Source organism: Gordionus sp. m RMFG-2023, chromosome 5 (assembly GCF_954871325.1).
Source record: "Gordionus sp. m RMFG-2023 chromosome 5, tfGorSpeb1-WG-v2, whole genome shotgun sequence".
NCBI lineage: Eukaryota > Metazoa > Nematomorpha > Gordioida > Chordodea > Parachordodidae > Gordionus > Gordionus sp. m RMFG-2023.
This window is the reverse complement of record NC_088779.1, coordinates 27,010,916-27,035,283: the sequence shown is the minus strand read 5'-3', so window position 1 is coordinate 27,035,283 and position 24,368 is coordinate 27,010,916. Positions and strand designations below refer to the sequence as shown.

At 28.4% G+C, this 24,368-nt stretch overlaps 1 protein-coding gene across 1 annotated transcript; it reads left to right on the top strand.

Moving 5' to 3' along the window:
* The first annotated feature begins 420 nt into the window (after positions 1–420).
* Positions 421–24,368, top strand: LOC135929307 (protein SERAC1-like). The gene is made up of 13 exons (XM_065465832.1): positions 421–490; positions 1,179–1,242; positions 1,287–1,411; positions 7,488–7,589; positions 8,545–8,676; positions 9,078–9,242; positions 9,397–9,597; positions 11,088–11,355; positions 13,609–14,071; positions 14,288–14,543; positions 15,176–15,364; positions 22,017–22,160; positions 23,713–24,368. Exons 1-13 carry the CDS (start codon positions 466–468, stop codon positions 24,003–24,005), a joined length of 2,427 nt encoding a protein of 808 aa, XP_065321904.1. The 5' UTR covers positions 421–465; the 3' UTR covers positions 24,006–24,368.

Below are 24,368 nucleotides of genomic sequence, written 5' to 3'. Positions count from 1 at the left end.
TGTAACTAGCACTTACATAATATCTTAAAACTAAAATTTATTAGCCCCCCCCCCCCTACTTAAAGAATTAAATTATCTGTAGTTCTCGGGTATAGGCTCTTTTTTTTGCCCCACTCCTTTTTATTAAGCTTATAGACGCTTAAGCAACATTTTTCGAAATGTTGCTCATACAAGTACGTGCGGATTGCCCTGCCCACAAACATATGAAGGGCTCCTCATATTTTTACTTTTAAATCCAAATTAATTTAGTTCCAATTAGTTGGAAATGAGGAAAACCAAGCGTGGCTCTGTTTAACTTTCAACGCTAGAGAGCAAAAACATTATATATCATGTATCAGGTATGACAATTAAATGTCCTTGTTCTCCACTTAAAAATTTTATAATAATTTACGACTGTCATGGTTTAGTTCTGCTCACACATTCATAAAGTCATATGTACAAATATTTTTTTAGAAAAATCCTTAAATGGCTAAATTATATAAACTCAAAAGTAATTGAGCACATTTTATTGATTAAAGGCAAAATTTTTATATCTAATTTTAAAGTTGTATTTTTTATCTTATAATTACAATGAAGGGTGGATTATTTCAAAACATGTTATTTTATAAAATACTATTATACTATTCTTTTTGTAATTGAGAACTATTTCTAGGGTTATTGTTATATTTGGACTATAAATATGTCATCCTTTCCAACTAATATTACCCACAATCTGCATACCTTGGCAGAAGCAAAAAATAAATATAAAAAGCTTGGCAACCTTGTATTCTCTTTGATTACAACATCCACCCATGGGCAATTTGTCATGCCTATCACAGTTGCCTTTTAAATAATTTAGCTCATGAAATAAATATACAAATACTTGAATCTAGGGAACCTTATTTATACAGATTATACTATAATTTTTAAATTTGACTTGTTTTTTTTTGTGGGCACATTTTTGTTTACTATCTTTTTAATTAGTATGTTTTTTTTTAAAATCATATTTTTTATTTTATAAATGTTTTATTTGTTTTATATAAATGGATTTGTTTTTTATATAAAAAAATGTCAAAAAATGTACAAATTTTTTTAAAATTTAAACCTAAATATATGGTATTTATTATAAAATAATATATGTATTAAAAATTATATCAATCACTTTATTATCTTATTTTTAAATATTAAATTCAATATAGAAAATGGATTATGGTTTGGTTTAGGATCATCAACAACAATATTAACTGCATTTCTTTTATACAAGTAGTTATTTTAATATTTTTCAAATTAATAATGCATTACAATAGGAACAACAAATGGATATCTAGTCATATAACTATGTCACAATCTAATGATGATAACCCAAAACCAGTTCATAATAGTGAAATGAATGCAGATACTTACTCTCTCAATTTTAAAATATTCTTAAAAGGTAGATTATATATTCTTTCAAAAATAGTTTTATTTCTTGAATTAGAATTATATGCTATCTTACAGACCTATATTTTAACACTTTAAAGTGTTGATAAATGGCACTTTTGAAATAGCACGCTGCCATCAATGCTATTTGGCAAAGAATGGAGCATGCTATTAGTTACTTTTCATTATTTTGTAAAATAAATTTTTTAATATAATATCCATAAAATTAACATCTCAAATTCAAACTTGTAAAAATAATATGCACTATTTATTTTATATATTATTAACAGTCTAAGGTTAATAAGGAAGTATAAGGTTTACCTTGCTAAATAATTGTGCAACAGTAGCACTTGAGTATAATGCAGTATTTAATTTTCTAAAATCTTTTAAAAAAATTATCAGGAATATTCATTTGGGTATTTTTAGATTTAAAATGCATCAAGAGGATTTATTAGCTAATGTATACTGATTGGATTTTAGATTAGTCAATGTTACCGGTAGCCTATTTAGCTTCTCTTTGTATCCAATAAGTTAATATAAGATCAAAACATAAATATTTAATTGAATCTTCACAAGTCCCAAAAATCATATGTGTAAGAGTCATTTGATAGGTTTTATATTAAAGACTCTTTCATTTCTTAAAAATATCTAAAATTCTTGAGATCACTTCTACCCAGGATATCTTGTTACAAAGTGATAATATAATCAGATTGATAAATAAGGAATTATCGATGGCTGAACTGTATCAATGCAAAATTAGTTATGACTTTATGAGCTAATTTATTGAGAAATACCCAGTTTTTGTATTTTAAGTATTGAATTACTCTTGTTTAGCCTTAATTATTAGTATACTACTCATTTATATATATATATTGGTATAAGGTTATTATATTATCAATATTTTTTAAATTTTCATTCTCGGCGGTTAGTATTGTTATATACCTAAAAACTTTAAACAAAACCACTCAGCTAAGCTAACATCTAGGTTTAAGACAATTTTTTAGACTAAAAACTTGACCACCTTTATTAGAGTTGGCCAGTGTTAGGCGACTTAAACCTATACTACCCACGGATAAAGATCAATAGTCAATATCTACTAGAATCTGGTCAGTTTTGATTGTTTTTTTTGGGATGTGCGTAGTGTTGTTAAAAAGCCCGATTCAGGTCGATTTAAAAAACGGCCCGATTAAGATTATAACCAAAATAACATTACATAAGCCTAAAGAGTTTAGTTATAGCTGATAGAAATGCTCGTACATACATCTATTTGCCAAATCTCTAACCTCACATAATAATATTTTAGCTAAAATCTTAACCGGGCCGTTTTGAAAAAATCGATCCAAATAGAGTTTTTTAACAACACTAGATGTGGGGGAGGGGGGCTAGGCTGGAAGTTGGCAGTACGAAAGTAAGCACCTTCTTTTCTCTTCTCTTTTTTTCTTTTCTTTTCTTTTCTCTTCTCTTCTCTTCTCTTCTCTTCTCTTCTCTTCTCTTCTCTTCTCTTCTCTTCTCTTCTTCTTCTCTTCTTCTTCTTCTTCTCTTCTCTTCTCTTCTCTCTCTCTTCTCTTCTTCTTCTCTCTCTCTTCTCTTCTCTTCTCTTCTCTTCTCTTCTCTTCTCTTCTCTTCTCTTCTCTTCTCTTCTCTTCTCTCTTCTCTTCTTCTTCTCTTCTCTTCTCTTCTCTTCTCTTCTCTTCTCTTCTCTTCTCTCTCTCTTCTCTTCTCTTCTTCTTCTCTTCTCTTCTCTTCTCTTCTCTTCTCTTCTCTTCCCTTCCCTTCCCTTCCCTTCCCTTCCCTTCCCTTCCTTCCCTTCCTTCCCTTCCCTTCTCTTCCCTTCCCTTCCCTTCCCTTCCCTTCCCTTCCCTTCCCTTCCCTTCCTTCCCTTCCCTTCCCTTCCCTTCCCTTCCCTTCCCTTCCCTTCCCTTCCTTCCCTTCCCTTCCTTCTCTTCCTTCCCTTCCCTTCCCTTCCCTTCCTTCCTTCCCTTCCCTTCCCTTCCCTTCCCTTCCCTTCCCTTCCCTTCCCTTCCCTTCCCTTCCCTTCCCTTCCCTTCCCTTCCACCATTATTTAGTGCTTAAAGTTTTAAATTCCGTAATTAATTTGGTTAAAACCCATATTAAAAGTCACAAGTAATTACTTTTCCACTTAGCCTATCAATTGTTTCCGAACATCATCTACAAAATTTGAGTAATAAAAAGTTTTAGAAACTTATAAGTTGTCTAAAATACATCAATGAATAACTATAACAAAGTTACAAAAGATTATTTCTACTAATGCCTAATGTGTCCATTGGACCCCATTCCTTATAAGTGTAAAATTTTTATCGGTGAGAAAAGGTAGATTTCATACCGTAACAAAAAACAGATGCATTTCCGATTCACTCATCAAATTTATGATTAGATTGATGAATCATAACTAATCAATATAAAAATACATGTCTGATGCACTCATCAAATATTTTATTGTATATAACTAAGCATATCATATCACATCTTCTTGGAATGCCATTTCTTTTGCATACCACGAATTTAAAAACTCGTTATTAACTTCCCAAGTTCCATCTATTCGTTTTGAATAACATATATAATGTCCTATCCCCGTGGACACAGCAGGTGGTATAAAAATAATTGCTGCTCTTAAAAAAAATTATAATTTATCCTACCTTTACTCATTTAAAATATCATCATTTGTGATTTTTATTAAAAACCCATATTTGTTCTTCTCAATTTATTCGTAATTTGTTCGAATCGATTTTTGATAGATAATAAATGGAATTTAGCTCACCTTTTTTCGGTTAATAATATGATTTATTGAATATAATAATTATGCATATAGGGGGAAAAAAGCGAAAAAGGGGGTAGGGGAGGGGGGACCGGGCAAAAAGTATTGAAGTTAAAATTAATCATCTTGTGGGAAGAGGCTGCCTCTGAAGCTAACGTAATTAGCAAAACAAAAAATAATTTTTAAATTTATTTTCATAAGATAATAATACGCCAACTCGCGGATTTAATATTATTGAAATTTAAAATGTAAATTTTATAATTATTTTTTAAATTCTGTATTTATATAAATCCTTATTTCGCCATAGGGTTTTCCTATTACTTGGGATAATATCATTATCATAATTTTCCAGTTCCAACCCAATATCTGGTAAAATATCATTCATATTTAGACCAACTACTGTGGCATTTTCAAAGTCATCATCCTTCTCAATATCTACATCAGATAGATATATCTCCCTCTACTATAATAGATGTTGAGGTCATCTAAAAATTATTTATAAAATTTTTAAAAAAAATATAAAATAAAATTTTCACTTTCTTAACTTTTTGAAAGTATTATATTTTTCAATATTTAATTTTAAAAAATTTATGGAAAAAATTACATAAGAAAATCCCAATGTTACCAATTTCGATTTTCTGTAAAAAATCATATAAAAAATAGTTATTGTTAATTTTTTTTTTTTTACTAAACATGAAATACTAGTAATAATCTATAATAAAAATATTATTTACCTTTGATTTTTATATATTTATATAAAATGGTAATCGATGTAAAAGTGTAAAAATTTTGGCGCCTAAAATACCTAACTTTAAACTTATATTCGGTGATACGTGATATATAGCGCATCGCCCTCTATCGTTGAATACACAACAGAGCTACGCTAGGTTTTTCTCATTTCCATCTAATTGGAACAATTTAATTTGGGTATAAAAGTAAAAATATGAGGAGCCCTCTACACGTTTGTGGGCAAGCCGCACGTACTTGTAGGCACAACATTTCGAAAAATGTTGCTTAAACCTCTATAGGCTTTAATTTAAAAGGAGTGGGACAAAGAAAAAGCCTATACCCGAGAACTACAGTATAATTTAATTACTTTAAAGGTGGGTGATGGCTGATTTTAAGCTTAATTTCTTTAGTGTAAGTTATAATTACTATCAATATTGAGATATAATGTTCAATGATTCAAAAAAAAAATAAAATAAAATAATGATTTTGACAGGTTAATGATAAAATATGAAAGAATAAATATTGTTTTGTAAATTAATGTGTCTAAATAGCAACCATTCGTTTTTTAAATATAAAAATTAATTGATTAAAAATTTTGATGACAAATGATCTCGCTGGGCGCTAAAAGGTTAATATAATTAATATTTTAAAACTGCCCCCTTTGGGAGGTTTTTTAATTAGTTTTCTTACCTCTGAAGGGAATCAGGAATTTTGGATTATTGGTATTTTTACGATTGATTTCCTAAGACGATTGATTTCTCAGGAATTACCCAAAAAATAAAATAAATATCAATACACAAATTTTATTATATCTTTTATTTTCTAATAAGCAATCATATTTAATATTTTACAACATCAATTTTATTTAATACAAAATAATAATAAAATTCAATAATAATATATCATAAAAATTTAAGTTCAATTATTATTTATGCTTTAATTATTTTATTTTAAAATTTACATGCAAATTACAACAAAATAAATTTATTTTCCAAGAATTAAAAAAAAATATAATATTTAAAAGTAAAAAAGTGAAAAAGTATTATTTTTATAAACAAAATAAAATTTTTTTTATAAAACTAAAAAATAAAATGATTGACCATTCTTATATATGTCTTATGGGGATTCGGAATCTGTGGGGATTTTTAATCTATTGATTTTAAATCCTTTACCGAATCCGATTTTTAACCGGAAATGTATTCTAGCATGTGTACTCTATAAATTTCAGCCTTAGACATTTTAGCATTTTTTTAAATTTATATGAAAAATCCATATAAAAATTAATGTAAATTAGAAGTAGTTTCTAAAGTTCCTGGCAAAATTGACTGAAATTTAAAGGGTAAATACTCTACACATGCTAGAATACATTTCAGTTTAAATTGGATTTTAATTTTTTTTTGAATCGCCCTCAGTAAAGGATTTAAAATCGAGAGATTCCGAAGTTTTTATCTTTATGACTCTTTTTTTTTCTTTCTTTCTTTATTTTGTTTTCACCTTGTTTTTCTTTATTCAAAAAAATTTTGAAGACAAAAATAATGATTTTGGAAAGCAAAAACAAATGCGTTGTCAGTTCACAAAATTGAGGCTTCAATGTATTAATAGTCGATGTAATAATATTTACAAAAAATTAAGTTTCAATGTGTGAAACGTTATTTTTTTTAAAAAAAATTCAAGTACGATTTGTGAAAATATGTAAAATCTAATTTTTTAAAATTTTATCTTTTATGAAACTTTGCAATATAAATGTAATTATTAACCTCAAGAAGTATTTATTCAACAAAATATCCAATTATGCATTTATTCAACAAATTAGTCCTGGATTATTCTTTCTATCTAAATATGTAAAAATGTTATTATCAACTCAAGATTGAATTTATTCTACAAAATATTCTGATATAATTTATTTAATCGAGATAAGCTTGGGATCATTCTTACATCTATGTATGAAATTAAATCTATATCATTAATTTATGATTTATTATATCTATATATATGTAACATGTAAATATTAACCCATTATTTGTTTATTTTTGTTCTTTTTTCGCAAATAACCTTTTTATTCTTAAATTCGGCTACAAAAGTGATTGAAGCACCAAAGAATGATATATATTTCGTTAATAGTGCTTTCAATCGACTTTTAAGCTTTGGTACTTTTTTTTGCTTATATTTCCCCTTAAATTCGGTTACATACGGATTGAAGCACTAAAAAATGACATGATTTATCGTTGGTGCTTCCAATCGTTCGGCCAACTTCACGGAGCTTACATTTTGTCAAAATAAATTAATATATTTTAAAATTCTTGCAATAAAGACGCCAATATATATTTTTATTTGTATATTAAAATTTTCTATATTTAAATAAATTCGGTCGGGCCGAGTTAAGCGGACAAATAATTTTTTTCGGGTCGGGCTTTTCGGGAAAGATAAAAAAAATATTTGCTGAATCGGGCCGGGCAGAATTAATCTTTTTAAAAAAAATTTTGGGCCGGGCTTGAAAAATTAGGCCCGGTGCAGATCATTACATCATTTACTATTCTTTTTATTCACACTTTATTCATAATCCCTCTTTTTCTTCTGTTTACAGTGAAAGATGATATCAATACAGCTTATGAAAAATCGAGGTCTTTTTACAAAGAGTGTACTATGGAGAATATCAAGGAAACCATGAAATTTTATAACCCTATAGGTATATAATATATATATATATATATGTATATATTAATCAAAGATTTGTAATTTATTTTTTTTTAAACTTTATTTTTTTTCTTATATATATATTTGACATTTCGCATTGCGTCAATTAATATCAGTTTAAATGGCAAAGTTTATGTCATTAATAATCTAATAACCAGAGAATTTAAATAACGGATTAACATAAAAATTTAAGAAATTTTATTCATTATATATATTTTTTTGGTTTCATTCTTTTGTTTTGTCACTTTTAAGTGACCAACTAAGGATGCATCGTTATCCACCAATTCTTCAATTGTTTCATAAAAATTACCAATTTAATGTCGTAGGCCCTCATCTGACATAATTTCTGTGTTATAAATATTTCATCGATAGCCTGCCTAATCCCTATTTCGCAATATCTCTGTGTCATAAATATTACCAATTTGATGTCATAAAGACTTAACATAATCTATTCGTCTTGACCAGCGAATATTTACGTCAAGGTTTTAAGCTTTTAACCTTGTAATCACATTTTGCTGGAAATGTAATTCCAACATGTTTGGAATATCTACCCTATGAATTTTAGACAATTTACCGTGAACTTTTGAACTTAATATAAATTTATGTTAAGTTTTTCCATAGATTTTCTATATAAATTATAAATGAATTGAACTCAAAGGTTCAACGACAAAATTGTCTACAATTCATTATGAATACATTTTCGGTAAAATCAGATTTAAAAAATAATAATAAAAATACATTGCGGCTAACATATTCATATAAATACTTCAGAATGTAGTATAATATTCAAAATAATTTTTGAAATATAAATGCTTGCACTTGCACACTACCTTAATACATGAATCATAATTCATAGCCTTTCCTTTTATCCATGTTCTTTTTTAGATATTACCCCATAAGAATACATCTATTATAAATAAATTCGTTTTTCTGGATACCACTTAAAGGTAGAATGGTAGCTTGGATCCACTCGAGAAGCACTAACCCACTGATAATATTAGAACTATGCAGAAGTAAGGACCCTATCATCAGAGAGATTGGGATCAAAACACTGGCCGAGATGAACGACGAATGGGGAGGTTTGAAAAAAAATAAAAACGAATTATTTTTGATATTTATTTCTGTTTAGCATAGGCTAAGCAGCTTTAGAACTAGGATACCCTATTTTAGTTTGTTTTAAGTGTTTGGTGGCATTGCAATTTTTGTATCTTTTAATTTTTAGGCTGGATAGGGAAAGCTATATAATTGGCTAAAACAGCCTGCTCTTTATTAATAAGTACCACCAGGACAGGCCCTTGATGAGAGAGTGTTGGTTAACTTCACAATCATGCAGGTTTGGTTGTAAAGTCTCAAAGGAAATTTGGAGGGCACCTCTAGGAAAAGAATGAGAAAGGAATAGAAAGTGCAGTAATCATTCGTTTCTAATAACTTTTCCTTAGATGAAAAGATGAAAATGAAATATTTTATATTTATGGGGAAGACTGGCAATATAGCACGATCAGGCAGGCCTTAGATTTTAGAGCCATGATCACCTTAGCAAAGTATTCAGAATACACCGACCTCAGGCTATTCCCACAACCTCCCATGTTACCCAAAGTCGTATCATCCAAAGACGAAAATGTAAATCTGGCCAATCTTTTGGGAGGTTTGTAATGTTTACTTCATAATAAAATTTTTTGAAGAATTTGTTAAAAAACAAGGAAACAAGAGAAAGAAATATAAATTATATCAGCTAATTAAATTCAATATTTTAAAAATAAAATCTTTTTTTAAAATTTTTTTTACAATGATATCGCAAGTATTTCCACCTCCCAATTCCGACAAGTGCTTAGGAGTGTTTAACAACTATTCCCTCTTCCAAGGTAATTCGGCTGATTTTCTTTACCACGATTCCGCCGCGTTCGATTCTGAGTTGGTGAAAGAGGATATCGATTCTATCATCGACATGAATGCCAAGAGGCTTTCCGCCCTCCTCATACATACCTCCTCTTATCCATTAAGTAAAATTTAATGCGTCATTTTATTTCTCTCATTTCATTCTTCCCTCCTCCCACATTTTCATTCATTCCAAACTTTTAGCATTTTTAAATAGTCGTTTTTACTAGCAGCTACTTACGCGAAAAGCGATAACTCGACCTAGAATCCATTGAGCTCTTGTTGCCCCATCTTTGTCTATACTACATTTTTTTAACCTTTTAGTTCAGTTAGTTATGTCCTTCGATTTTCTATTCTTATGGTTGTTATCTTTAACCCGCGTATCGCTTCATTTTATGGTCATCAATTATGAATTGTATTAAGCTGGGGCCTTATATTTTATAAGAAATTCTACTAGAGACTACCAAAAATAATCCTGACCGAGCCCTCTAGAAGCTCGATAGTAATTTTATTGGTGCATAAGTTCGGCGCGGTTCGTAGCCCGACCCTGTGGGATTCTAATTCTCGTAACGTTCATGTCACAATTATAAAAAATTTTAACATATCTCTTTTTTCTCTTTTATTAGCTTTATATTATAGAAGTCAGCTAATCGCAAAATTTTTAAGCTCGGCCCTGTCCTACCCCGGTTCCAATTTTTTTTTTACAAACCAGCCTTGTTTTTAAAATATAATATGATTTTCTTATTATAGCAATATAACACGAGAGGTAGGAAAAAAGAAATCGTATTTGTAAATGATTAATCATAGTAATATGTATTTTAACAGATACCATGTAATCATTTTTTTTCTACTTTATTAACCGCGCTAGACATCTCTACTCCCTCGACGCGGGCTAAAAAAATCCGACGTTACCTAATCCAGCCCACGGGCTGTGTATCGGGCCTGCCATTGTAGATCTCTAATATATTGTAGGGTCTGGGATTGGGTAGAGAATTTAATCGTTACATTGACCAAATCGACAGATTCTAACTAAATCCTCTAAATATTAATTTTGCCTCTTTGGCATTATTTTTTAACCAACATTAGTTGACAGAGAAAAAAAAAGGAGAAGTTTTCTTAAATAAAATGATTAAAGAATTTAAAAAATGGCCGAACAAAAAGATGATATAAATGTTTATTTTTTTTACATAATTTTTACCGCCATTTTTATAAGCTTATTAAAGTTTATAACAAATATTAGCGAACCATGTAATTTAGAATATATATATTTTTTTAAAAAAAACCAGAATTTAAATTTGAAAAAATACTTGAAAATATTTGCATTTTCACTGCAAATTTGTTGGATATCTTTAATATATAAAATTCGCTAATTTTTTGTTAAACATTAATAAAATATGGTAAATTATATATCAGAGATCAGGACCGGACCGAAAAATTTTTTAAAGCAAAATTTGGACAGGATCGTGCAATTCTGTATTTTTTTTGGTCACCTTATTTTTTTCTGACTTATTTTTAAATAACATTCAGCTTACCTATAGACCCCGAATCGACCACACCATTATCAAATTAATTTTATTGTTCTTATATCCCTAAAGTTAACTTTATTTATTAACAGCTTCCGGTCTCCAAAACTGCCAGAAATTTGTCTCTAACAAAGGGCTCCAAATTCTGCAGCAATTAATCATCAAAGACGGTGCTATGCCACCTACCGAAAGCAAAATTCATGATTTGAGCAGACCAGAACCCTTGGGACCCACTCCAGAAGATTCCATTCAAAAAATCGATATCCTGTGCCGACTGGCAGACATAATAAGCAACGTATGTCAATTTCCTCAATTTGCGCCTCAGATATCTCAGTCCGGTTGGCTCGGTATTTTAGTTCGGTAAGCAACTATGAACATGAAATGAAATGTAAAATTGATTTAGGCCAGTAATATCGTAAATAATGTGTTTATATAAATCTTATAACGAAATCGGTCTGTTTGCCGCAGATTGGTATAAATCTTGTTATCGTCGAAGGGCTCTAAAAATTCCTGCAAAAATATAATCCTTCTAAATTACAAATATATTATGCCTAAAAATTAAAGCACCCCATGTATTTTTTACAACATGAAGAAAGGAAGAAAGAAAAAAAATTTTATTCCTTAAAACGCTCCAACGTACCCCCTGAGGTATTTAAGTATTTTTAGGTAAATCGGGTTTTTTTTGAAAGTTTGTGACCATTTACGTGGCATGCCAAGAATTTCGGGGTTCGGGGGGGGGGGAGGTTAAAAAGTAAATTACATAATATTTTAATAGAATAAAAATTCATGAACAAATTAAATTTGGAGAAATTTCAAAAGGATCTAAACACTTCATTGGACATTAAAAACATAATTGTGAAAATAATGCATTTAAGAGGGTAATATTTAAAGCCAAATCTCCATTATAAGACTTTAAACTAAAAATACAACATATTAGTAATTTGTATTCAGTGCTATCTATCACGGTGGGAATATGGTTCAATACCTTCATTATATTCGTGTGGGTTCGGATTGTATGAATCTATAGAATCATTACCATTTAGGTTACCATCCCACATTCTAACACCCCTTCCCCCCACCCTCCATCCCCTGAAATACAATTACATATATATTTAAATGAATGAAAAAATCAAACACGCTTAAAAAAAGGTCTATTAAGTAACAAATAGGGTTGTTAAAAGTTCGGAGTGATTTTTAGAAACGACCCGATTATGATTGATGCATTCATTAAAAGTGTACATCAATGAAAACAGCTGGGGACGCCATTTTGGTTACCCATATCATTATTAAAATTTTAAACGAGAGACCAATTTATTCCTATGTCTGACGCATATCTTATTAAAGAATTGCTTGATCATCGAGATAATAAGGAAACCAGTTATCAATTTAATAGTAGTTTTTAACATGAGAATAATTATTATATGGGTTACCAAAATGATGGCGGGTCCAGATGATTTGCATTCAACCACTCTTTCATATGCAACATTATAAATGCATCGTCAGTCTACGTATTATTATATTTCATTGGCTATACCCAAGACGAATTAAAGCGTTATTCGATTCATATTTTACTGATATGAAATAACAAAATTATTCTATTTGTAAATTCGAATCTACGAATAAGGAAAATATAATATCCGTCGAATAATTTTTTAATCTATTCGCGATCGAATTATTAGAAATTATTGGTAAATAGTCAAAAATTTATTATTTCATAAATATTTCAAATTACTGTTACGGGAATTTGTTATTTATTTTTTTTGTAACTTTCTTTGTTTCCCACATTTATAAAATAATCCTATTTTTTTTATTTTTGAAAATATTTTTAATTATTGAAATTAGCATGCAAATATACAATTCGTATTTTTTGTAGAGCTCTAGCGGCAAAAAAAAATGAGCCATGGGATGAGGTAGATAATTTTGTTTAGAGAAATATGTTTTAAAAGAACACACATTTCTAACTAGAATTTGTCAGTGTCTTCAAAGAAAAAAATAGAGGCAAACACGTACAGATATGCGTCACTATCTCTAAAAACTAAAAAAAATAAAGGTACTCCATACCCTTATTAGCCAACTGTTAACCTTCTTGAAGATGTATGAAGGCCAACCCCCCTCCTAATGTTGTAGAAACTTTAATTCAGACCAATTTGTAAGATAGCCAAATCCATTGATGTCATTCGCACAAATTTTATATTTCTTATAACGATATTTGTACATTATACAGCTTCTTATAGTAGGTAATGAATGTGAATATCTCAAATTGAACTGACCATTTTTATATTATTTTACCGCTTTCCGCTAATTCATTCATTTATATAAATACCTAATAATCATCCCATCAATGCACAGCTGAAATAGCGATGAATAAAATACTTAAAACAGCTGTAATAGTTTAAAGTAGCCATTTTTATGATTAGCGGGGAGGGGGGTGCTTCCGTCATAGGATATCCTACAAAGAAGGTGGGATAGGGGGCACTGTTTATTAATCATTATGGAATCGATATATTTATTACTATAATAGTCAAATTTAATTATGCAATCGAAATATATCTGATAAAGATTTAATAATGTATTAAATCTATATTTTAAAAAAAACGAAATATTATCAAATAGTTGGAGTCGAAGCGATAATTTAAGCCTGTCTCTCAGAGCCTTCCGGGCTTTAACTAATCTAGACTTTCCTAACAGTGGTTTAGTTTACCCGGCCGGAGTCTATCTGTGCCACCCGCTGTACAACCCTCAGTTTTCATCTCAAATAATCATGGATTCCTTTCAAAAACCTCTCAAAAAGCCTTCTCTCATCACCCACCTAGAAAATGTATTTCACCATAAAACCGCCACCCCGGGTAAGGGGTTACGAAATCTCAACTCGGGTGAAGATCTTAAACAGGCGGAAGACCCCGGAAAAGGGAAACTTTCGAGTTTTGTAGCTGACGCGTATTTTGTTCACGGATTAATGGGGGACCCCTTCAAAACTTGGAGAAAGGCCGATAGACCGCAAGCCGTTATTGAGACGGAAAAATTGAAAACGGCCAGGCAGCCCTTACCTAACGTAACGCAGATATGTTGGCCAAAGGTTAGTCTCCCACTCATTTACTTAATAGAGCTTTTTATTAGCCGTTTTTTTTTATGTAATATGAATTTTAAAAGGCCTGGGGTTTCACACACCCCACCTGAATAGTAAATGGTTTATGACGTGGAAAATCCATATATTTTATTTAAATTCTGTATTTTTATTTTTAAAATAATTGGAATATATCCAAGAATTTATCCTCATTTTTTTGTCCGAAAGGATTGGTTATCCAAAGACATCCCATCGTTAAGAATAATGCTTCTCAGTTATGAAACCTATTTGAGTGAATGGGCGCCTAAATTCCCTCTAGAACAGGACAAAAGGTCGATTCAAGATAGGAGCGTTGATTTGCTCAATAAAATTGTCATTTCCAGAAAATCCTATTATGGAGATGGTGGGATTGATAGCAAGGATTTTTTCGAGGATTCTAAGATCATCAGAAGGCCCATTATATTCGTAACCCATTCCTTGGGAGGTATTTTATTTTAAAAATTATAATTCTCGTTCATTAACATTTAAAATTGTAAATATTTATTGTTAGTGTCAATGTGTTATTCAACTTCAAATCCCTTTTTTGTTGGCCCTAATCTGATTTTACCGGAGATGTATCGCTGCATGTTCAGAATACCTATCTTATGGATTGTAGGCAATTTTGCCATCTACCTTTTGAGTTATTTATAATTTATGTAAAAAGATCTATGTAAAAACTAATATATATATTATAATTTAGTTCTAAAGTTCATAATATAAATTACCTGAAATTCATAGGGTGTGTAATTCCAAACATGATGGAATACATTTCCGGTAAGATCAGATTTTTACATTTAAAAAAAACGCGCTCAAAAAATGATTTACAGTTGAAAAAATAACACATCGCTAGCATATATATATATATATTATAAATTAGGTTTTTAAAAAATTATTATAAAAATTGTCTGCTTTTTAAAAACTCATTTTGGATACTCAAAAAATCGTCTGCCTTGTGGATTTTTAATGCCCCTTCCACTATTCTTCATATAAATAATTAGGTTTTGGATCCACATGCATAATGAATGAAATACGCTAATTTAATATTACAAAAATAAACTTGTATTAAAAATAATTAAGGTTTATTGATCAAGCAAATGCTCATTAAAGCCCACGAATCAAACAATTCTGAATGGAAGAATATTCTTAAAGATACTTTAGGTGTGGTATTCTATTCTACACCCCATAGGGGAAGCCCCATAGCTAAATACACTTCTCAAGCTCACCCCATATTCTACCCTTCATTGGAAGTCAAACAGTTGCGATTAAGTTATTCATTTTTTTTAAAATTACCTTATTGTTTGCTATTTTGTATGTAACTATCTTATAGAATAATTATAGATACTTATAGGGCATATTTGTATAGTATGATGTTCTTTAAGTGTACAAAGTTGAAGCTTTTAGTTTCCATTTTAAAATGACTTTAATTTCTATTAACTATAATTATTATATGTTACGTTTTTAATATAAGAACTGTCAATATATATATATATATAAGGTTATAATATAATATTCAAATTAATATATCATTTGGAAATAATAATAAGAAAACTAAAATAATCTTGAATAAATTATATTTAAATACAAATATAACAGAAATAATCAGGCGCGTACGCAGGAATTTGGTCTGGGGGGGGGGTAGTAAATTTTTTTAAGAAATATTATTGTTAATTAAAAATATTAAGCATAAATTTATTAGGACTAATAACTTTTCTAATACACAAAACTAATGTGAATTAAAAAATTATATATATAAACCGTCATTGAAGAACTATAAAATAAATGTGAATTATGAATATAACCCACGATATGAATCACTTAAATGACCCAAAATTGAAATTTGAATTTTTTGAGCTTTTAAAATATATAAAGTATAAAAAATTTAAATGTTGGAAATATAAATTAATACACAAAAATTCTTAGGAATGTATTTTGTATGTTTTGAGCTAATTTTTCAATTATCTATCCTTGCTTGGCGTTAAATGCCTTTGAATATTCAAAAGATCCAAATCATTCAATCTACTTTCAGATGTTGTATTTCATAGGTATGTTTTTCACAGACTTGCAGGCCTGGCCCCCGAACTGGACCGTATTTTAATTTTTTTAAATATACCCGGGCCGTGCCCGTAATTTTTAAAAAAAACACCCGGGCTGGGCCTGAAAATTTTTTTAGAAAAAATATCCGGGCCGAGCTGTATATTTTAAAACCAAATATTTGAAATCGCCATTATTAGCTATAAAAATCAAAAATAAATATAATTTATTTTTAAAAAATTCGGGCCGGGCCTGAAAATTTCAAAAAAGCCGGGCCGGAAATTTTTTTTAAAAAGAATATGGGCAGTGTCCTGTAAATGGTACCTCTCCAAGGCTCTGTTATTCTTCTTAAAAAAGAGAATGTTCTCTCATTAGTTTACTAAAAAGCTGCTAATATATATAACCATTTTAATGCATTGGGAGTAAAATCTAAAATGTGTTTTAAATAATGCAAGCATCTATAGCATTTTTTGGGACTGTATCAACCATAGTTAATATTTTAATCATAGTTATTCAGCTAATAAGGCATCATAAGATATTTTAACATCTTCATGATAAAAATCTAACAAATATTTATATTTTTTTTCTATCACCATATGGAAAAAGTTGGGAGAGGGGACATTTGTTTTATAATACTCTTCTAATGATCCTATATTAATGTTTTGACGATGAGCTTGCTTGCTGCAAGTCGAGGGGGACAAATATTAAACACGTATAGCTCTGCTTTTGACTCAACAATTACATATAAAATATGAAATTCTTCATCAACATTAGCTCTAATTTCCTTGAGTTCTAATAAAATGCTCTCCGTTATTCTCATCTTCTTAATCAAGTCAATGTTATGTTTTTGAAAAGTATTACATAAAATAGTTGTATAATTAAATAATACATTCTAATGAGAAAAAAATTTGGAATAAGTATTGAATCCAATAATTTTCTTGCTTCTGATGAAATATTTCTTTCAAGCCATTGTGATATTTCAGTAATAGCATTAATAATCGGCTCTTCTAACTCCATTATAGTTGTTACTGCTTGATGGCGTCGATCTCGTTGGACAAGCTTGCAATTTCTTTCTCCCTATTGGACAAGGAGTTTCAGAGATAATTATTAATTGACTAGAAATTTAGATAAATTACACCACTAAAATTTGAAAATAATAGGTAAATAGGAAAACTTGAAATCGAAATTAATTGATAAAATAACTTAGTCGATGAATGTGATAAATAAATGTAATTAAATATATATATATATGAGATAGGAATAAATATTAACAAATATAAATTAATATTAACAATAATATTTTTGAAAAATATAATCCGGCATCTGCATTTTTTAGCTTGGGGGCGTACGCCAATGGAAATAATAATAATATATCATTATAATCAGGGACTTACAGAAGTATTATTTAAACGGCCCGGCTCGACTCGGATTTGGTAAAAAAATTTCGGCTCTGCCCGGATTAAATTAAAATATAACTATTCGACATTTCACGGATCGTTTTTCAGCGAATATGAAATCCATATATAAATAACTTTTCAAATTATCTTATCTCCCCATTTTGTCGTAAAAGGAGTTAGTTTGAATCACCTCACTTTATATTAGACTGATCGATGGTAATTCCCTTATTTCCTGTTCCTCTCGTAATGTAATTATAGTTTTTTATATATATGAGTTATTTTGCATTCTCCCCCAAACAACATACGTAATTGCCTGAATTTGGAAAACAATGAAAAAGGAGAGATAAAATGATACATCTAGTATAAATTTTTTCCCCTTAAAAAGTGGCATTACTTTTTAAATATTGAATTGAGTGTAACTTTGTTGCTTTTTAATTTGATTGAATATTATCCTAAAATAATGATTAGTTTGAATAATATTTTACTAGGAATGTTTTCTTTGGATCTAAAAAAAATGGAAATAAGAAATATGATAAGTGAACGAATGCAATATATTGATCTATAATAAACAATTTTAAATATATTTCATTTATTTTTAATTTTTATAGATAACAAGCTGTTTCCCCGCAAATAATGACTGGGAATCAGAATTTTCTCCTTTTTTTCGATGATGGATGAATAATAAATTTTACTTTTATTTGATTTTCCTATCTTATGAAATGTTATTCGGAAATTAATATTTTTTTAGATGAGGGGTTATTCTAATATTTTCTATTATTTTTATAAAATATGTTAATGAAGTATATATATGAAACAATGTCTCTTATTATCACTCCAAATACTAACATTATCCACCAGAGCTCCTGTTAGTCAGCATTTCTGTTCACTCCCCACCGCGTGAAGATGGGAGATGGATTTTAGGGGAGCAAAGAGATAAAAAAAAGAATGAATAAAAGAAGGAAGAAATAAAAAAAAAAGAGACAAAGATGAATTATAAGAAATCTAATAATTGTTTATACTTCAAGACTTGAAGATTATCGGGTTCCAACACATATGCATTTGTAGCCATATTAAAAATATAATATAATAAAATTTATAATATCAAAAATTTTATCAAAAAAGGAGGTTTAAGATAATTTCGACATTTAGAGGGATGTAAGATATTTTTTGATGATGATTTTCTTCTGCTCGAAGTTTGCCAACATATATACTGTTGTTGATAATGAAGATTGGTGGTCGTGTATTAGATGGCGAAGAAGCTGTCTATTCTTTGCTCGATATGGCTTCGTTTTTGATGATGATGATGTTGTGATTTCCTTGCTCGTAGTTTGCCGTATATAAACCTGAATTAAAACTTGTAAAATTTAAAAATAGAAAATAGAAATTTACTATTGTCGATGATGAAGATGGTATCGTGTCGTTGTCTTCAATTCCCATTCGAGTACAGTATTGTATCGTATTTTTATATAATTACCTAAAATTAACCATCAAATTGAAAAGTAGTATTAGTAAGAAATCAGGAGAGTACTGGAAAATCTTTGGACAGCTCAAATTAATTTTAATGTGAAAATATAATACCGTTAGCCATTTTTTAAAAAAAATTTTTATCAACAAACTTTTTCAATATGACTGCATTCGATTACAACACGGTAATATAAATAATTTGTAAATCAATAATTATTTTCTACAATTTTGCTCAATTACATTTTCAAACGTAGATATTTTTAATTGGGAAAAAATCAGTTTAAATATAATATCTTATGTTTTAATTATGCTTAATAATTAAGAAAATATAAAATTATATAAAGAAAGAAAACAATATATTTGACATCAATAAAGATAAAAACATTAACATTTCTACTTTTAAATAAACTTTTATATTATAGATGGCGCTAAATAATATATAAACTAAAATTACAATTTAAGATTTAGATTCTTCAGAATTTGTTAATATTAGGTACACCTAATTAAGAATTACCACCAATCTAACAGGACAAACTTTCAATAATTAAAAATATATATTGAATATTTCATAATTTAATAGCAAAAATGTAATTGACTATGATTTTAACTAATTTATATGTTATAATAATAACCTGTATATATATAATACCTGTAACCAAGAAATGAACGTTTTCGTATAATCTTTCTTATATATGAAATTATGTTTTGATAAATTAACATTTAATTTTTAATTAACTTAATTTAATTATATCAATATTATTTTTTCTTTTTGGATTTATTAAACTCCTATACTATTGGTTTTAATTTATTTTCTTTCTTTTTTTATTGGATAATGTAAAATATTAATTTTCCCAATAATTAATATCAGAGACGCAGAGGTACCATTTGTACAACCCGGCCCAGATTAGAAAATTTTCGGCCCGGCCCGGATTTTTTTTTTAAAATTTTTTACGGCCTGGCCCGGCCCGGGTTTAAAAATTTTAGGCCCGGTCCGGATATTTAAAACAAATTTTAACCCGGCCCAGCCTGGATTTTTTTTTAAAAAAAAATTTTTTTAGGCCCGGCTCGGAATTTTTAAAAATTATATTCGACCTGGTATATAATACAAAAAATAGATTATTTCGTATATTATCATATTTTTCGGCGAATATTATCATTTAATAAGCAATTATATTTGAACATATTTTATTTTTTTTAATCTAAACAGATATTTAGTATATTACAAATTGATACTATAAAAAATTTGTGTAAATTATATTTTGAGAATATACTATGTATTTATAAAAAAAATAAAAATGATATTTTAATTAATAAAAAATATAACATATATTATATATTATATAATGTATTTAATCCTTTGCGTATTTATTCCATGGCAGGAAAACTATAATTTTATTATGTAATAGATACTATGAGTGTTAGCTAGTGTTAACTTTCACCAAACATTATATTAATCATAACTATATATAATCATTATAACCATATCTAATTGACGAATATAATAATTTATGTTGTATAAATTTTTTAAAAAAATACGGCCCGGCCCGGGTATTTTTAAAAAAAAAATTTTCAGGCCCGGCCCGGGTTTTTAAAAAAAAAATTTTTCAGGCCCGGCCCAACCCGGGTATATTTTAAAAATTTTAAAGCCTGCAGGTCTCTGATTAATATTAACAAATTTTTAATTTACTCGACCATTTTTTAAAAATCTTTTATTTAATCCTATTTACACTAATAATAAATTATAAGGAAATGTCAATTTTTATATTAACTATAGATTATCCAACACCCACTTCTTTATTAAGTTAAATAAAACGAACCATCTTCCTAGCATCATATATCAACAAATCTAAATGAAAAAATAATAGTTACTTTCAATAACAGAAAGTTGTTGAATGACCTAACCAACAAAAGGGAAACAATAAAATTATTATATATATATAATTTCTATCTTTTATAAATAATAATTTTGTCTTTAAAAATAAATTCCTAAAAATTATTTAATTTTAAATATTTTAGCAAACACAAAAAATAAACAATATATATTTATAATATTTTTCTTTATTTGATAATTTTACTACATGACTTCAGATGATATAAATTTAAAAACATGGGATTCTGAAGGAGATGACATCATGTCATGAAGGTATTTAAATATCAATAACAACAAAAAATATCACTTATTCCAAAAGTTTATTATTATATCATTTTTTCTTAAATTTTCTTTATAAAGCCTTCGATTAATAAATTATACATAAATTACCTCTAAATCTATTAAATAAAGCTTATTTTAAATCAGAATAAATTATTTACTAGAGTAAATATATTTTATTAAACAATCATTAATATTATTGCAGTGTCCATATGCTATTAAAACTTGAGTTCCTACATCAAATCTAACTTATTACTGTCCTCTCACGGCAATTTTAAATTTTATATTAATTATTTCATATTAATTATTAGTGCTTAGTTAAATTAAAATATAAACTAATTCTTCTTTAAAAAAAATAAAAATCAAGATAATATAACCAGTACATCATTTTTTCTATAATTTTAAGTGTTTTGTAAACCAATTTGATATTATTTTATCAACAACAAAAAAAAATTTTTCAATTAAGACATCCGATAATTATAGTTTGCAACAAAAATTTAGAAATTATTAGTAATACCGTAATTTATTTAAATATATTATTACTCAATTATTTAGAATATTTTTTTTTTGTGAAATAGGTAATTATATCTTTAGATTTAATAATAGAGGAAGTATCAAACCTACATAATATGATCTGGGTATATTTAAAATAATAAAAAAATACAGCCGATAGGTCTCAGATTATATTATTATCATAAAACCTTAATTTTAGCTTTCACCTTTTTATGGTTTTGTTTTGACATTTTTTTTTTGCCCGATTAAGTAAATATTTTCTGGATAAAGGTGGTGTGTCATTGAAATATGCATCTTTACGCTGGCACTGATCTAAAAACAAAATATATAAAATTAAATTTATTAATATTATTCTTTTTGTTAGATAATCCAGATTTGCTGACGTTAAACGAAAAGTTTCTCGAACTAATCAAAGCGTACGGCATATCTTGTTTAAGCTTCGGCGAAACGCGGAATATCAACGTCAATTCCTACATTAAAATGATGATAGTTCCACTGACATCTTCAAGTTTTAACAAAAAAATTTTCCTTCTTTTTTGTTATTATATTACATATATCGTATTTTTTTTTGGAAGAAAGAATTTCCATTAATTTACTAGTGTTGTACCGATTTTTTGCCTATCAACCTCTTAATGGTTTACGGTGCAGATATGCACCAGGCTAGATTTTCTATTTAGTATTATTTTTTTGGCTTTGAGCATTTATCAATATAATTTTAAAAAAAATGAGCATTTTTATCCACTAGAAAATTTTGACCATTAATGGGTTAAAGAAAATATAGGACCCATTAAGCATTTTCAATAAATTCGATAACCTATTTCAATAGTTATTTTTTTAAACATTAATTATCCTTAATGCTGATATTTTATAACCTTTTTAAACATAATTTTATGATGGATATTGTAGTGTAAAAGGCTACATCTTTTACGAGCATTAAGATTGCGCTAAATCAAAATTTTTATTCGCGAACATAAAAAAATGTTGATAAAAGGAAACCGGGGTTAAACGGTCGATATATTCCATATTTGATCTTAGAAATATTTTGAGAAAAACAAAAAAAAAACAAAACGAAAGATAGATTAGTGTGTAGTCCGATCACTCACCTATAAAATAAAAAAAAGAGTAGCTCCCTAGTCCCTACCTATAATACTTTCAGAGCTGTGATTGATTATGTGAAGTCCACTATTTTTGGCATTCTACCCTATTCCCAGGGTAAAATGGCTGAATACCAGAACAACCCTGCATAGCGCGAATCCGCCATAAAGTATACAAAAAATGAATGTAAAATTATTATTTTTGTATACATCCGCGACGAATTATAAAAAATACGCTTGTATTTTTGTATTCTCCTTTGGGAATTCCCGCCAAATGAAAGTAGGGTTACCCTGCATACACAATTAGCACGAATTGGTGCCGAAGTGTACAATATGCTCTAAATTTTTTTTAACAAAAAGTTTTAAAACTTCAAAATCGTACGCGAATTTTTTGAAATTTTTTAGAATTATATTTTGTACATGTTTTTTTTAAAATTATTTCTTTCTTTTTGATAAAGTTTTAAATGTTTTTGCGAATCTAATTTTTCGATATGTTGGACAGAACCTTAAGCAACATGTGTACAAATTTTTTAAGTCATTAGGGTTAAATCTATTTTATTAAAATAGAAAAAGAAAATACTAGTAGGTAATTTTTATAATTTAAGGGCATAAAAATGGTTTTTTTGGATAAAATTTATAAAACCAAAAATTATTCTCCAAACGATGAATTATACATAAAAAATACATTTTCACATATAAGTTAAGGGCTCAGGAGTGGTAAGTTATTTTACCGCTTTCCACGGATCTTCCCTACATATGGATTTGGATTTTATTGCGTGGAGATATGCCATGTCCCTTTTTAAATTCAAGTCTTCATCATTGGCTTGGGAGGAGGGGAAATTTTGTCTAAAAATTATTAAAAAAAATGGAAAAATACGTAAGTGCGCTACCCCCCCCCCCGCCATAACGACATCGCTGATTTTCATACTTTACTCTAATTTAAATGTCTGAATCTTATATATTTAGATTTGGGTTCAGGACAATTTTACGAACTGCCTTCCAATCACTTATACGTTTGCAAGCCTCATACCAAATCTAGCCCTCAATACAGTATTTTAATAGATTTTTTTCAGGATACCTTGACCCGCCACCAAGAGCGGATGTTAGCTCTCAGGGAGGATTTGGAGCCGGGATCGCTTATGCCAAAAATCATCTCCAACTTATTTGTCCGCGAGGAAACTATCAAAAAATTTCTGAGATACAACCATAAATGCAATAAAATTAACAAGGATTACAGATTACTTTTTCCTTTATTTTAAATATGCTCTATTATATTTTAATGTTTATATTTTAAAGAAATAACTATGAATATTAATTAAGTCGTCATTATAAGTCGTTATATAGATCTCATTTCCATCATAATCTTTACTACTATTTTGAATATATGTAATTTATTGTGCTTTATTGAGCGCTTATTGCTTGGCGAATATCTCAATTTATATCAACCCAACTTTCTTATACAACTCGAATCATTAAATAGTCATTGCGATCATGCCTATTGAATTATATATCTTTTAAAAATTTTTACTTAGGATTTAACGCAAACCATATTCCATATTTTGAAATACAAGTCATAATAAAATTATACCTATTATATTTATATCATATCTAGTCATTTAATT